Genomic DNA, 17027 nt, shown 5'->3' with positions numbered 1-17027 from the left:
CTTATTTCTCCATTTTTCTGCTCAGTTCTTGACTTGTTCTTTCTTGTAGGCCTGTTTTGTTTCATTGCTGTTGAATAGTTTTGCGTTCTTGACCATTTGAAGTGCATCTTCTTCACTGTCCCTTATATATTCTTCAAGGCCTCTTTTCTCCTCCTCTACTGTTTGATGGACTTGCAGCATTCCTCTTCCACCTGAGCTGCGAGGGAGGTAGAGCCTATCTACATCACTGGGGGGGTGCAGAGTATGATTGATGGTCATGATTTTCCTGGTCTTACGATCTAGCGTCTCTAGCTCTGCCTGGGTCCAGTCTATTATTCCTGCAGTGTATCTGATAACAGATATAGCCCAGGTGTTTATGGCTTGTGTGGTGTTCCCGCCATTGAGTTTGGACTTGAGGATTTTTCTAACTCTCCTGATGTATTCACTTCCTATTTTTCTTTTAACTTCAGTCTGTGCGATGTTATCAGCCTGGAGAATGCCCAAGTATTTGTAAGGTTCTTTCTCTTCCAGGTTCTTGATGTTGCTTCCATTGGGCAGTTCTATTCCTTCTGTTTTTGTTATTTTTCCTCTGTTCATTATTAATGCAGCACACTTGTCTAGTCCAAACTCCATTGCTATATCGCTACTGAATATACGGACAGTGTTTAGCAGTGATTCGATTTCTGACTGGGACTTTCCATACAACTTCATATCGTCCATGTACAGCAGATGGTTGATTTTACTGGATGTTTTAGATGTTTGGTATCCGAGGTTTGTTTTGTTTAGTATTTGTGAAAGTGGGGTCATGGTGATTACAAACAATAGAGGGGATAGTGAGTCCCCTTGGAAAATGCCTCTTCTAATGCTAACCTGTCCAAGTGTCTCGCCATTGATTGTTAACTGTGTACTCCACATGCTCATTGCTTTTTAAAAAAATATCTGAATGTTTTTGCTGACACCAGTTGTTTCTAAACATTTTAGTATCCATGTGTGAGGCAATGAATCGAAGGCTTTCTTGTAGTCAATCCATGCAACATTTAGATTGGTTTTTCTTCTCTTGCAGTTTTCTAAAATCATTTTGTCAATCAGCAGCTGGTCTTTTGTGCCTCTGGTGTTCGGGCAATTTCCTTTCTGTTCAACTGGAAGCTGTTTGTTAGTTAATAAGTGTTGCATGACTTCATCTGCTATTATTCCAGTTAATAATTTGAACATGGTTGGCAGGCAGGTTATCGGTCTATAATTACTTGGAACTGCACCTTTTGCTGGGTCTTTCATGATGAGATGAGTTTTCCCAATTAGCCATTGTTCAATATCACCTCATTGCAAAATGTGATTGAACTGTTTTGATAGTTGTTTATGAAGGCTTGTTAGGTGTTTAAGCCAAAAGCCATGCAGTTCATCGTCGCCTGGCGCATTCCAATTTTTAATTTTCTTTGCTCTTTCACTTATTAATTCTGGTGTTATTATTAGATCTTGCATTTGTTGGTTACATTTTTTGACCTCTTTCATCCAGCCTGCTTTTTTATTATAATCTATTGGATTGTCCCATAATTTCCGCCGGAACTGCACTGTTTCTTCTTTATTGGGTGTTTCTACGTTTCTTGCAGTTTCTCCTTCTATGCTTTGGTAGAAACGTCTCTGATTCGACTGGAATTGGAGATTCTGCCTGTGTTGTGTAATTCTGGCTTAATATCTGCTAATCTTCTTTGATACTGCTGTTATTTGCTGCTTTATTATTTCCAGGACTTCTCTAATTTTCCTTGAATCTAGGTGGTATTTTTGGATCAGATACTGTTTGGTGTTTTCATTCTTCAGCTTCTTGTCTTTCATATCTTTCAATTTATTAGCATCTGATCTAAGCCTGGAGATTTTATTTTCTAATCGAATCTTCCATTTAGGTGATGTACTGCTTTCTTTTTTGACAGGTCCACTGATCTTATATCCGAGCTCTTGTGGTGTTATTGTTGCTGCACTGTACATTAGTTGGTTTGTTTCTTGCAAATTATTGGTTGTTATTTCTGCAAGTGCAGCATTGACATTTTTTAATGCCTGAGCAAGTTGTTTTTTGGCAACTGTTTTTAGAGCTGGAAGTCGAGCCCTGGTGGTTGTTTGGTTCATGTGCTCAGTTATTTTTTGCTTTAGTTCTTGTTGCTTTTCTGTTAAACGGCATTTGGGTTTTTGAGGTGAAGGCAAAGGGGAGGTTGCCTGGTTCTGATTTTGAAACAGTTCAGCAACGGTGGTATCCTCTATTTCCAACATCTCCTCCATCTGCACCTGAGCAACTGCTTCAGTTGGTGGTAATTCTTCTTCCATATCTTGAGCCTGTGTTGCTCTTTGCAGTTCTTCCAGCTCAACTCCTGTAAATACTTTATTTCTTATTATGAATCTTCTCTGGTCTGCTAGTCTTTGTTCTGTGATATCTGTATCTGGATGCTTCTCTTTCCAAATTTGGTACATTCTTTTTAAATAACCTCTTCTAGTTGGACTAGACTTGTAATAGCAGATCATTATTTCCTTGTTTGCATTTTTCATATATTTTTTCGGTTAAGCGACGTTTCTTCCAGTAGCTTTGCTGTCTGCAGCCCTGGTTGCTCAACTGAAGATCCTGAGTCCTGTAGCCCACTTGCCACCAGATGTCCAGGGACTATAGCACCTGGCGCGGTCCTTGTTGACCTGGGCGACGACTGATCCGGTATAGATTTATTAAAGTTACGTCTCACCATATTGTTGATGGGAGAGGCACTCTTTGTCTGGCTCCTCTGGTGAGACCTGTCCAGTATGGTTGGACCTCTGGCATAGCTCTCACCTTCCTCAGAGCACACAAGCCCCACAACCACGTCAAGGTAGTGCCTCACTGGGGGATGATGATGATGATGATAATGATAATGATTATTATTATTATTACCTCATAATAATAATAATAATAGGCAGTGGTAATAATAATAATAATAATAATAATAATAATAATAATTATTATTATTATTATTTCTATACAGCCCTTCCAAAAATGTAATAAATATATAAATGTTTAGAAATGTAATAAAAGAAAAGGTATAGAAATGTAATAAAAAATATTACATTGTAAATCTTACGTAACTTTTGGGTTTTTTTTTTTAATATTGTAAACTGCTTTGGGCCTTTGTCAAGGCAGAAAAGCAGTATAAAAATGCAATAAATAAATAAATGCAACAAATAATCCTTTTCACAAACTCTGGAATTGAGTTGTGCGTGCTGTTTCTCCACAGGGAGTAAGACCAGGCCAGTTCAGGTCTCGAGGAGCTCCTTACCCCGAGCTTGTGCCTCAAAGCGGCTGGTGTCAGAGAGATGGCCAGGGAAAAGGAAATGGAAACTTGTTTGTTTCAGTTTAGGGAGTAGTGGAACTTGCTTGGGCTCAGGATGAAAGAGAATAATGCCATAGCTTATTTCTTGCTTAGTGACTCCAAGTTTTCTCTTTTACCTCTTTAAATGGATTTCTCTCTCATCAGGAGGCACTCCGATTAGTGAAGGTTTTACAAGATCTGGATCCCCCAATCAGCATTGATGGCCGTGCTGTGGAAGTAAACCTAGCCACAGGAAAGAGGAGGTAATGGACACCTCACTAAACTGCCTGCTGTAACCACTCCTTGTCAGTGTTTTGAGTTTTACATTAGATTCCGACATTTGCCAATTTAGATGGAATAGAATGCAAATACAGGTTTTAAACAGGCAATTTGACAAAAACTAGCTTGAAGCAGTATTGTGGCCATGTGGGACTGAATCTCCCTGCCCCATGGCTGTGATGCTATTGAACTCCGCTACTAGTTCCTGCTGTAACAACCAAATGAGTGTGGCCATGGCATGTCACATCTTGGTCATTGGGAGGGTGAGTTTTGTAAATACAAATAGCAGGTGGCTGAACAAGAAACAAGCTATAAAGATTGTTGCGATACTCCTGCATTCATAGAAGATTTTGAACAGAACCTCCCCTGGATATCAGAATGCCTTCGCGATCAAGGAGGAGCTCAGTAGATGATGTAATGTTCCATCATGGCTTATGCCAGGGGTTCTCCAACTTGGCTCTCCAGATGTTTTTGGAATACAGCCGCCATCATTCTTGGCATTTGACCATTGTGGCTGGAGATGATGGGAGTTGATTTTCAACAACATTTGGGGACCAAAGTTGGAGAACCTCTGGCTTATGCTATAAAAATAGTTGACCAGTATATTGTGGGCAGCATCCAGATTAGTTCTACTCATACAGAAGAAGGGCGATGTTCACCAATACTTGCCATTCCCTCTGCCATTCTCTACACTGCCCTGAATATATTGCCCTGAAGATTGGGGTACTCTCAGCGACATATTTTTAAGGGGTGAAGGGGGAAATTGGTGAAAATCACCAGCCCCTCCTTGCAGAAGGAGAACATGCTTCCTCTTACGGATGTTCTGGATCCTGCCCATATTTTTACTCAGGTTTGTATTAAATGAACTGGCTTGGAGGGAAGCTTAAGTGCCCTTAGTATGTGTTTAAAAGCATTGATTGATTGATTGATTGATTGATTGATTGATTGATTAAGTGCTGTTAAGTCAGTGTCGACTCTTAGCGACAACATAGATTCTCTCCAGGATGCCTTACGCTGGTATTAACTCAGATGTTTTTATCTTTCTGTTTTTAGAAATGAATATGGAGACGAGGGTGACATTCCCCGTTATGGTCAGGTATGACTGTAGTGTCATCTTGATAGCACATTGAGGGATTTGGATGTTGACCCTCATCTGTGCAAGTGGGTCATGCTTTGCCATACTCTTTTTACTAACTCTGGTGGACTTTTATGTGCATCTTCCTGTTGTTTCACAGCTCTGTCCTTGTATTCAGTATTCTGGACATTGCATACATACCATCACAAGATACAGACTGCAAGCGATTGGATAGCTTGACTTGATTAAATAGCTGAATAGCTTGAATAGCTTAGTATTTTGCCAGAATTATCAAGTGTTTGATCAAGGTTGTCACTAGGGACATTGCCTGCCCTTTACCATGTAGGCTTGGATTACTGGTCCTCCTGTCCACTTTGCTGCTGAGAGTAAAGCAGTCCTCAGTTTTCACACTTCGGAATGCTTGGTATTTCTGTATGGCACAGCTGCCCAAATGAAAGCCTTTTGATGTTAGTAAGCAACTATTTATTAGTTTTCTTATATTAAACCTAGAGAAGTATCTTTGTTACATGGATAACTCAGTGAGTGCAAGTTAACCTGGTTTGAGTAGTAGGAAAATGTGGAAAACAACCAGATGTTTTGCTTTCTGGATTTGTATTTATAAATGCCTTTTCTATTTTAGGGCAAAAGGGGCATGAGGGACAGGAGGGGTGCTGAATCACAGAAACGGAGATCAGAATGTAAGAAAATGCTCTTGTTACTATTGATCTTGGTTCTTGGCACTTTGCAGTTACTCATTTTGGAGTAGGGGGAAGGGGAAATCAGCCTGGTATCTCTACTCTATATAAAGAAGATTTGGCAATATGGAAGTAATTATATTTTCATTCAGGGCAAGAATTGCCAGTTCACTTTTAAAAGTGTACTTTCATATTGAATTAGTTTTGATATTTCATGTTGGACATCTGAAACCTTTCAGTGAAACTGTGTGTTAGACATAGGATTGACTAAAATCTTTCAAGAATTAGGTTCTGAATAGAGCAGTTCAACTAGTATTTGCCAGCATTTGGTGCACAGTAACTTTTACTGGCAAATGGCCTTAACTGTAGGGCTTTCCTGCAGAATCTCCCGGGAATTTGACAGGAACATTAAGGTCTGGTATCTAATAATACTGTCAGTTTTGCTATATGGAAACACCCATCCATACTTGACTGTTGCCCTTCAGTTATACCAAGCTAGTCGTCTTATTGTAGGCATCATGTTTGTGCCTTGCTGCTTCAGCAACACACATCTGAAGATTTACGTTAGAGTCCAGAAACAAATCAAGCAATAAAATCTGCACCTTTCTACTCCTTGGAGAATGAAATGTGTTAAAGAATAGTGTGTGGAATTGTGCACTTCTAGTCATATAAAATTTCTGGGTTTGAAGTGTTATCATCCGATGTCTGTCAGCATCATAATTTTGACCTATGCCTGCCAGGACTGGTCCAGCCATTAGGCAGAGTGAGGAAGCCTGCCTCAGGCGGCAGATTTTGAGGTATCATCAAAAGGAAGTATATTGTCAATTATTTAGTTGATTGGGTTGTGTCCTAAGGTATCACTCTGCAAATGAAAAAAGTTTTGTTTGCGCAAGGGTGGGCAGTTTTCACCAATCCCTCCTTCCCTTTGCAGCCTCTTGTATCCCCCCCAAAATAAATAAATAAATAAATGTGTTCCTGAGCAGTGGGAAACCCACTAGAATAGGATGACATGCAGCACCACCACCACCACCACCCAACCATAATAATAATAATAATAATAATAATAATAATAATAATTAGTATTAGTATTAGTATTAGTATTAGTATTAGTATTAGATTTCTATACCGCCCTTCCAAAAATGGCTCAGGGCGGTTTACAAAGAGAAATAACAAGCAAACAAACTCCCATTTGTGTAACAGCATCTTAGGATACAATCCAATACATTTTTATTGCCCATGTGGCACCTTTTGAATTTTCTGCCTCAGGGATCAGAATGTCTTGGGCTATCTCTGCTTTATTTAAAGCAGAGATGTGCCACCTTTGAGGTTTGGGGGAAACTGACCTCTGCCTTACATTTCTTTTCCTTCAGCTTCTTCTGATATGTCCACATTCATTTATGATCCAGAAACTGGAAACTATTTTGACCCCGTATCTGGGGTATACTATGACACCAATACTCAGGTGAGAGTGTTTGCATGTGTCTGCTCACTTTTTGGTTAAAAAAAATGGAAGAAATGTTTTCTAAACTTGCATTAAATCAGTGTTCTTCACTTTAAGATTCTGGGGCCAGTGGCAGCCCCCATCAACCCTAAGTGTGGGCCTCTGAGTAATTGGACCTGGGTGAAGCTTCAGCTGAATACTCTGCACTGTCCCCCAGGCACCATGTGGAGAGAGCCATTCTCACCACACAGTACTTTGTTTTTCTCAACACTGAGGGACTCCTCTAAGAAAGACGGAGCCCTTTCTTAAGAGTTCTAGGAGGAAAGCACTGGGAAGAGCTACACTTCACAGTGCTTTCCTCCTAGAGCTCTTAAGAGAGGGCTTCATCTCTCTTAAAGGACCCTCCCAGCACTAAGAAAGGTATAATGGTGAATGACTCTCATATTGAAGGGGTTTTTTGGTTGTTTTTTGCTAAAGTAGCCCCCACTTTAATAGTGAATTGCTTTCCAGAGAGAAGTACCAATGGGTCGAGAAGCATCTTCACCTCCACCACCATCAAGTGGAAGGAGGCGTAAGAGCCAGGAAAGGACAAATGAAAGAGACGAGGCATCTAGTAGAGACAACAGAGAGAGGAAAGAGAGACACAGAAACAAATCTGCCAAGGTAAATCTCAGTGTCCACGAGCTTGCTCTTGAGAATTTCACAATTAAAATTAATGCTGCTGTTGCAAAAGCCTTTTGTTGCAACTAGGCAAGTCTTCAAGATATTCAGTGGGTTAGGGCTTAACTTAAGCTCTTTCTCTCTCGAGAGAGAGAGCAGCCCATCAGTTGACACATTCACATAGCTCAGAGTAGCCTTAAAGTAATGCTTGTCTTGTTCTTTGGGAAAGTGGTCTGTAAATTCAGTCGAAATCCTTTGTGACTCATAGCTTTATTTTCAAATTGCTCACATTTCTGGTTTTCCTCTTAGATAACCTGGATTAATAGTCAGTTTCTGAGTGTGTGGAATTTTCCAAGAAGAGAGTTATACTGGTTATCTAAACAAGATACCTAAATAATCAATAATTAATACATATGCTTGTCTGATACCAGGCATGTAAAAACAGGTTTGCAAACAGATAGGATATACAAAGGGTGCACCCTAAATCTGGCCTAACTTTCACAATTACATCCCCAGTGTATCAAGTCACATGCCAAGAGCTATCCAATAGATGGATACATTGAACCTAACCCTTGTTTAAAGCAAATTTGACTTGGGGAGATGGAGCAATGCCTGTCAAATTGTGGTGTAGGGTCTTTTCTGTAGTGGTTGAGACACTGGGCAGTGTCACATGTATTGCAGCACCTGAGATTTGCTGTGAGCTGCTGCAGACCCAGGAGTACTTAGGATCCCTACTTCCAGTTGTGGTGACTGTATGCCGAGATTGGGCATGTCATACAAACCCACCAATCTGCATTCAGCATATAAACCCCTCTTGACAGCTTTGGCATACGAATTACTGAGCATATACACAGCTTCAGGATCACACACTTGCCATGCCTGCAGAGTAGGAAGAAAAGGAAAGAAACCTAAGGATGGCAAGAGTGGAAGAGCCCTAGAAAATGTTGGTGATCTGCTTTGCTTTGCAAAGGGGGCTTGGGGGCAGGAAGTAGCGAAGGCATTGGGAAGAACAATAGTTGTGAAGCAAGTGGTGGGGAAAGCACATCTGGCTATAGGTTTAACTCTCAATTTTAATATTTTCAGAATGAACCCCTACAGGAGAAGTTTCCTATAGAAGATGTCTTTAAAAAGCCACTACCTCCAACACTGAAAAAAGAAGAGAGTGTACCCCCAGTAAGAGGGCCTTCTTTGGCATTAGTCTGTTGGAACCATCTTTCTAATCACAGACTTAGTTTTGTCCAATAACTTTAGCAAGTGTGGGCCTTAATGCATTACTTAGATTGTCCTTACTTAAGTGAGCTTTGGGAGACTGACATCTAAGTAATGTATAGATTGCACTGTCGGTGTGTGATTGCTGCATCGAGTTAACTTGCACAGATTTCCTTTCTTTCCACATTAGATGCTTAGATTTTATGAACAATTAGGAAGAATTGCAAATAGTGTGAAACGACTCTTAAAATTGAAGATCTCTGCTGGAAAAGATGAAATTTATAGCTAAAATAATTTTCAAGGGTTCAGAATGGTTTGAGAGTATCTGGTACTGTTATATTAAAGCGTAAGCAGCTCCCTGCCTAGTTGATGGGTGGATGGGAAGACTGCTTGGGAGCCCCATATGTACTGTATAAGTTCCATAGGAAGCTGCCTTATACTGATTCAGACCAGTGGTCCATCTAGCTCGGTATTGTCCATATTGACGGCAAGTGGCTCTACAGGGTTTCAGATGGGTATTTTCCTGCCTTTCCCAAAGTATGTTAATGAAGACTGAATAGGAAATGTGGTAATTTATTATGTTGAGTGGCCACAGCAGGGCTGACCAGCAGAGAGCTGTCCTTGGCCTCTGAGTTATAACAGTTTGTAAATGGAACAATAATGCTTTGTAATAATGCTGTAATTAAAATGGCAAAATCAATAATCCTAAAATGCAAGAAACAGGAGGTCACAGGCATTCTTGCCCTAGTCTACAAATGCAACAGAATGAGATGGTAGAGTGGACTTTACCTCTTCAAATGGAGATCTTATTTTTGAATACTGCCCCAAGGTAAAAACAAAAAACAAAAGCTTGTGCAAATTTAAAAAGGGAACCTAACTAACCAGCGTATAAGGAGAAAGGTCTAATCCAGACCTCTGCATGCAGAGAGGGGTTTTGCACAAGGGAGCATTTAAAATGTGTCTGCCCCTACAGCTGGCAGTCTGGTTTTCTTTTCTACAGTCTATTCTGCCACCCAGTTCTTCTGCTTGCACAAATCAGGCCTTAGAACCACTCGGTACATTATTATGCAGAATAAGGTAGCTGAGATGAAAGAATCATGGACTATACCATACCATTTCAGACTACGGATGGGAGTGTTGAGTACTTTCCTTCGATATACTAGTTTGCTCTGTGCAGGGCTCTTTTTTTTTTTTTAGTGTGGAGGAACATTCAGAACTGTGAGTCTCTCTTACCAGTTTCAGATTTTACAGTCCAGAACTCTGCTACCACTATCTGTGAATTACCTTAGAATGAATGTTCTGTGTAAGTCTGTTAACACCATGCGACCTACCGTTTTAGCTAAAATATTGTACTTGGATTTAAATTGCTTGTTTTATTAAAGATACAAGTAACACTGGAGGAGCATTCAGATGAGAACAGAAAAGGAAGAACTGTTCAATTAAGGAGAGGTCAATACATCTTGAGTTCATATTAGGTTGTATTCTAGTTATGGCTATTGGGGAAAATATCCAAACATACTTTTATACCACCCAAAACTTAGGTCTCTGGGCAGTTTACAACAGAACAAAATAAGTGACAACAAAAATTAAAATAAATGACAACAGAAAATTAAAACATTAGAACAATTTAAAAATTTTAAAACAATGTTAAGACTATTAAAACAGTATTTAATTAAAAGCCTGGGTGTACAGATATCTTTAAAGACTTTTAAAAAATTATCAGAGATGGGGAGGCTCTTATTTCAATTTTACCCTCTTTAAGTAGACCACCTTAAGTAGCGCAGTGGGGAAATTCTTGCCTAACAAGCAGAAGATTGCCAGTTCGAATCCCAAAACACCTATATCAGGCAGCAGCGATATAGGAAGATGCTGAAAGGCATCATCTCATACTGCGCGGGAGGAGGCAATGGTAAACCCCTCCTGTATTCTACCAAAGACCACCACAGGGCTCTGGGCACCAGAAGTCGAAATCATCTTGACGGCACACTTTACCTTTAATGATACAGTGCATGGAATCAATCTGTATTGACCTCCAAAGGAAAGGAGTAGGCTCCCTTCCATTTAAGCCACATTATGCAGTGTTGGCTGACATCACTTTCAGCACTCACCAAATGCCTTACCATATGCTACTCTATTCCCTGCTCATTCAGGTGCTGCTGCTCTTGTTAGAAGAAATGGATGGCCTCCCCCTACTGGCAGCCTTTGAGGGTTCCACCCATTCTCTCCTTGAGTGTAGCATTAGTTCAGGTGCCCCCAAACTGCGGCCCTCCAGATGTTGCTGAACTACAACTCCCAGCATCCCGAGCCACAATTTATTGTGGCTGGGTATGCTGGGGGTTGTAGTTCAGCAACATCTGGAGGGCCACAGTTTGGGGAAGGCTGCATTAGTTGGTCCTAAGAGCTGATTAAATGAATGTATCAGACCAAAGATCCATCAGGTCTAGCATTTTGTTCTGCGCAATGGCCAAGCAGATTCTTCTGGAAAAACCACAAGCAGAGCATGAAAGCAATAGGCATCTTCAGATGTTGTCATCCCTCTCAGCAACTGCTTTTCATAGGTATACTTCCTCTGAACATAGAGGTTCCACCTAGCCACCATGACTAATAGCCAATGATAGCCCGCTCCTCCATGCATTTGTCCAATTTACTTTTAAAGCATCTAAGCTACTGGCCATCACCACATCCTGCAAGCTGCTTCTATGTGTGTGTCATATTTTGTCTGCCAGAGTTTTCTCTGAGGTCCTTTGATGATCCTCTTGCTAAATCTACACTGTCCTCTGGCTGATTGGCTGGTAATGCATCAAGGCTGCTTTAGGCATCTCAGAATGTCTAAGTAGGTTACAGGTTTGCTTGTGGATCTCATTCTGTTGTCCTTTTTCTACAGCCAAAAGTGGTGAATCCACTAATAGGACTCTTAGGGGAGTATGGGGGAGACAGTGATAATGAGGAGGAAGAGGAGGAAGAACCACAACCCCAGCCCCCACGGCCACCAGTGCAACACGAAGACTTGCCTCAGAAAGCTGAAAATGATGAGGACAAGCTGACTGACTGGAATAAGTTAGCGTGTTTACTTTGCAGGAGGCAGTTTCCAAATAAGGAAGTATTAATCAAACATCAACAACTTTCCAACCTGCACAAAGTAAGCGGGGAGGCAGCATGTTCATGGGGATCTGCTGTTCATCCTGTTTTGTTGCTTCACTTAACAAATCTTCTGGTGGGCAGGGAAGCAAGAAATTTAACAGAAGGACCATCAGAAATGAGAAAGTTTTAAGATAAAACGTATCGCTTTAGATCTGGAGTTTGAACAATGAGAGTTCTACAAACTGTAGACCGAGTGCAGAAAATGAGCCAGTCACCTGCAGTTGAAGGTTTAAAACATATCTTCACTCAGCCTCTTATAGGCAGGTGGACAAAGGTGCCATGGCGGAGGGAGAAAAGCTGCTGCATCAGTGTTCTTATCTTCCCCTTTAATTATAGCAAGCAGAGGTGCCACTCAGTGGTCTGTATGCAAACAGTAGCCCTAGATGGTTGGTCCCCTCAATAGTGTTTCCTTCTGTTTCCAGTTTGGGAAGCACATACATATGTAGCATCTTTAAGAGGAATACTTGCGTTGTAATAGGAAACTTCATAAGCATCTGATGAAGTATGTTCTATCCCTCAAAACTTATATTACCAAAAAGTTCTTGAAGGTGCCACTGGACTAGTTTTTCTTCTTCCCAGTGTAAACGTTTGCAAGTGGATTTAGAGTTGGACAACAATGGGGATACTAGCATGGGGACAAAAGTGAGATAGAATATCACCATCTCAAGATCCTTTGAGACACAGTAGCTGTGTTGCTCAAAATGTGAGAGTAATTTCTCTTTAAACCAACTAATCAAGATTCTGGAAGCATTCAAGTTTATAAATGATTTAGGATTGATTAAGCAGGGCTGGGGTTGGGGGAAAATAAGAATTTTGCACTGTTGAGTCATGGTGGTTATTTGGGTCTCCCATGTCTATAAGGTGAGAGTTATTTGGAGCTGGAAAGGCATTGAAGTAGGTTAGTAAGCTATGTTATTTGGATTCTGTGTTGCACAATGGCCTCTCACGTGTTCTCTTCCATCTCACTTGAACACCCCGCTTCCCTTTTTCATTGTTAACTGTGTTATGTATGCATCAACATTAACACTAATTATCTTAGCTTTGAAACAAAGTTTAAAATATGGTTAATGCTGGGAAGGGATGCTGGGAAAAGGAGTATGCATGCAAATCTATAGGAAATATCAGGAAATGATAGTTTAAAATATCAGGAAATGGAATAATCTATATCAGACCATAGGATCTTGGAAACAGAGGAATAAATTGAATATGAATATATACAGATCTCTTATCATTTGCATTCTTTTGATGCATTTGCTTTGTAATATATACTTACAAATTTAGTGTTCAGTTTTGTTTTATTCCCAAATGTCTGCTGTTCATCCTGTTATTTTTTGGTCACAAAACTTGAAAATGGATGGATATTCTAAATGGCTAGAAGAAATATTTGTCATTGCATAAAGTGACACAGTTCAAGAGCTACTTAACTCCTTTATTTTTTCTTCTTACAGCAAAATTTGGAGATCCATCGGAAAATAAAACGATCAGAGCAAGAATTGGCATATTTGGAAAGGAGAGAGCGTGAGGTGATTGGGATAAAATGTCTGCCTGGCATAGTTCTGTACAGCTGTAAAAACAATATGGCTACTCCTCCAAAAGCTGTATAGTGGTGATTTTGGTGAAGCAAGATCTTGATATGTGACCCAAATACTAATTGTCTATTAGCCCCACCAGTATGACCTGCAGCATTATGCATGTACTGTATATGCAAGTGTAATAGATTAAAGCTCAGAGCTAGCTCACATGAGAGAAAGAAAATGCTGAGTCGTCCCTGCTGAGCTGACTGGCTGGGCTTCTCATAAAACTTTTCTGTATTCGCAGTAGATTTAAAATGCTGCCACCAAGTACCCTAAAGCTTGCAGAGAACAGGAGCATTGGATTGGGTGCTTTTAATCCAAGGTCTCTCTGTAACTGGGTATTGGGCAAAAAAAAAAAACTTTCCACATGCAGGCCTACATAGGATGAGAACACTGATAGCAGCTGAGCACTTGAGGATGCTTTTGCACCAGAGAAATCCCCTCTCTGCCCTCCCTTTTTTTTTTTAGTTAAAAACCAACTCTGAGAGGCTTGTAAAAAGAAAAGAACAAAAAATCCCTCCAGTTTTATTCAGTTACTACAGACTGCTTCCATCTGAGACTTTTAGGTTTTAAATACACTCAAAAATACTTAGTAGGTTACAAAAATAGGTGGTTTTAGGCTTCAGTTTTAGTTTACATTTAGGCACGCTTAAAAGTTTAGCCTTTTGCAAAGCCCTAGGTGGATTGAGTGTAGGCTAGTATATCTTATTTTAATTACATTGCAGGTAAACAATAATAGAACAGCAGGAATATGCAAAGCACACACACAAACAGGTTTCTAACGCAAAATCTGACTAACTGTCCATATGACCCCTTTTCCCAGACTGTTCCCTATGTCCCCTTTTCCTTGAAAACTCACTCAACACCTGATGAGAATCAAGCTTCCTGAAATCCTGTCTTTCAAAGATCTGCACTTATTCCATCTGAGAAACCTCCATGCTGGCTTTGACCATGAGGGAGCAAAAACTCCATGCTGCTCACTGAGCCTTACTGCACACACTTCTCCAGCACAGACCACCCTTCTTTGTCTGTGCCAAGAAGAAAATTCCCAGCGAACACTCTAGGTCTCACCCACCTGTTGTACTGATTGACTGCCCTGGAGTTCACCAGTCTGTCAGTCAAGACAAGGTTTCACTCCCTGTTAACTCTTTAGAGGGAGGGGAGGCTGATCACTTCAGCAAGACAAGCACCTGGACTGTAGTCTTAAGTCACTCTTGAAAGTGAATTAAATTGTCCTTAGTCTACTCTGTTTTGTCATGCTACAACGGTAACCTTAAACAGCACCATCAAGAGGGGTATAGTGATATACAATAATGTTATAACTCTGGATGAAGTAAACTGATATGGGATATATTTCCCCTTGTATGAATGGTGTATCTCCCGGTAGCTTCCCATCTGCAGAATGTGTATTCCTCTGCTTACCTTGATACATGCTTCTCAGTTTCACTAGTTTAATTGCTGTTTAGACCTAGCACCATGTGTCAGGGACGGTTCTAAGTAGAACAGAATGAAGCAATTGGATTGCTTAGGACTATGGCTTTCTATAAATGCCCAGCCCTGGGGACTTTTCGCTCTGCTGTGTGTAGAGAGACTGCAGTGGCTCATCAAACAATGTAGCTTAGGAATTCCCCATAGGATGTTTAACCTTTCCTTCAGGGTAGACAGAGGTGTTTGGATGCAAGATGGAGCTACTAAAAGATGTAGGCCCTGAATGCCCATAAAAGAAAAGAGATGACACACTTCAGAGAGCTGAGATTCAAATGTCAAACTTTTATCTGCATTAATGATATCACTCCATTCAGCACAGTCTTCTTTTAAAAAAAAAAAAATCCAAATGCCTGTTACTCACCAATGTGTGAGTAAAGGATAAAAGTAACAGATTCTTATGCTTGGAAGTGTTTCAATATTCTGTTGAAAATACCATGCCCTTAACAAGGTGAATGGGTTCCTGTAGAGTGGATACATGTGAAATTTAACTGTAGATATTTTTTGTTTGAAGTGTCCACAAACAAGCAGGATGTTCTGTTGCAGTATTATGAGGAACTAAAGAATTTTTCTTCACGGGTCAGAGAACAGTTGGTCAGGCATGAAACTGTCTGACCAACTGTTTGGTTAAATATGGGCTATGAAACTATGATCTTTTAGTGGTACACCAGGACAGGGGGAATCTGTTATGTTATCTTTACTAACTCTGCTTTCTAATTTAAGGGGAGGTTTAAAGAAAAGGGAAGTGACCGAAAAGAGAGATTTGAGGAAAGGGACTCCCCAGAGAGAAAACGGCCGAAGTTCTTCAGAGATTCTGAAAGGTAATGTTATGGTCTTATGGCAGGGGTTCCCAACAAGTAGTACCTCTAGGGATACTTGAAGGGCCTCCAAGGGGTACTTGGAGCCCTCCTGCTTCCTCACTCTGCAGCTGCACTATTTGTTTCCCATCTGAGGATCACTGACTTGAAGCCTACATGCCCTAAGCTATGTGGAGGGAGGGCACTAAAGACCCTCCTCTTCTGCTCCTGATTGGCTGTGTGCTGAAGCTCAGCGTGCCCCTCCCCTCAGCCCAACTGTGACAGGCTTCAGAAAACTAGTGCTCGGGCAAGTAAACCTGTCCCATTAATTTCAGTGGGAGTACTCATGAGTAACTTAGCCTGTAAGTAAGCCAGTCCCATTTAAATTTGTGCATTCACACTCACACATAAAAAATCTCTATGGCATATCTGAACAGAAGGTTTGTGACAGAAGGGGTGCACTCATTTTAAAAAGGGTTAGAAACCTCTGTCTTAGAAAATAGGGTATCTAAGACAATTCTACAATAGCTTGTGTAGGTAAGGAAACGATGGGTTAAAGTGCTCCTGTGATGTTAATAAGCATTTATGTAATGCTTTAGAGTGCTCAAAGCACTTTGCATACATGCTCAGTAATCCGTAGAATATTTCTGTTAAAAAGGTAGTTCAGTTCTAGCCCATATTGAAAACGGGTACTTAAGGCTGAGAGTGGCTGGTTTAAGGTTCCCAATTGAGTTCTTGGCTGAACTCCACAGCACAGAGTAACCAAGGCTGGGATTTGTTTTCCCAGCCTTTGGATAACCCCATAAAGCACAGTGCAAAGAGCACAGTGCCTTGGGGGATTCCCCTGTTGACAGGAGCTCTAGGCACCCATCTCTGTGTGTCTTTGGGCTGCATGGAGCCCAAGGAGACAAAGGATCCCAGCAGTCAGGTTAAGGGAGTGCTTGCTTCCTTAACCTTGACTAAGAGTTGGACTTGGGAACAGGGTTAGGTGGGTGGGAGCGCTGGAATCTGCGTGTATTCTGGTGCTCCACATGAGCAGCCTAGCTCAGGCTGCCCATGAGAACAGCCTCTCTATGTTTTCTGAGGTCATTCCAGTGAATCTGTACATTTCATTATGGTCAAACTTTTGGAGAATGAGTCTCCATGTAGAGATGATAGTTCTCGGTTGCTGAGCTGCCAGGGACATTTCTGTGGGTTATCCCTCTCAGGAGTTCCAAGGCAGGACAGAAACTAAATGGTTAATGAAAAGAAACACGCCCACCCGAGCCTGAGAGGAATTACCCCACCTCAGTTCTTTCTGTCCTCAGCAGCTCCAGACAGCGTTCTTCTCTTGCTCTTCGATCTTTTGGCCTAGTCCTTGGCTTTTTCTTGC

The 17027-nt window shown here is 40.9% G+C and overlaps 1 protein-coding gene across 4 annotated transcripts in view; it reads left to right on the top strand.

Moving 5' to 3' along the window:
- Positions 1–17027, top strand: part of RBM6 (RNA binding motif protein 6) — a 142032-nt gene that overhangs the window by 108389 nt on the left and 16616 nt on the right. For all 4 annotated transcript variants that reach the window (XM_053293811.1, XM_053293810.1, XM_053293808.1 and 1 more), the window contains 9 exons: positions 3465–3562; positions 4632–4674; positions 5294–5351; positions 6719–6810; positions 7300–7452; positions 8533–8622; positions 11543–11797; positions 13248–13322; positions 15582–15679. In XM_053293811.1, the coding sequence (XP_053149786.1) occupies positions 3465–3562; positions 4632–4674; positions 5294–5351; positions 6719–6810; positions 7300–7452; positions 8533–8622; positions 11543–11797; positions 13248–13322; positions 15582–15679 (962 nt within the window). The remainder of the gene's footprint in view (positions 1–3464; positions 3563–4631; positions 4675–5293; positions 5352–6718; positions 6811–7299; positions 7453–8532; positions 8623–11542; positions 11798–13247; positions 13323–15581; positions 15680–17027) is intronic.

Source organism: Hemicordylus capensis, chromosome 2 (assembly GCF_027244095.1).
Source record: "Hemicordylus capensis ecotype Gifberg chromosome 2, rHemCap1.1.pri, whole genome shotgun sequence".
NCBI classification, from domain to species: Eukaryota; Metazoa; Chordata; class Lepidosauria; order Squamata; family Cordylidae; genus Hemicordylus; species Hemicordylus capensis.
The sequence above is the reverse complement of the archived record's forward strand: the minus strand, read 5'-3'. Positions and strand labels throughout refer to the sequence as shown.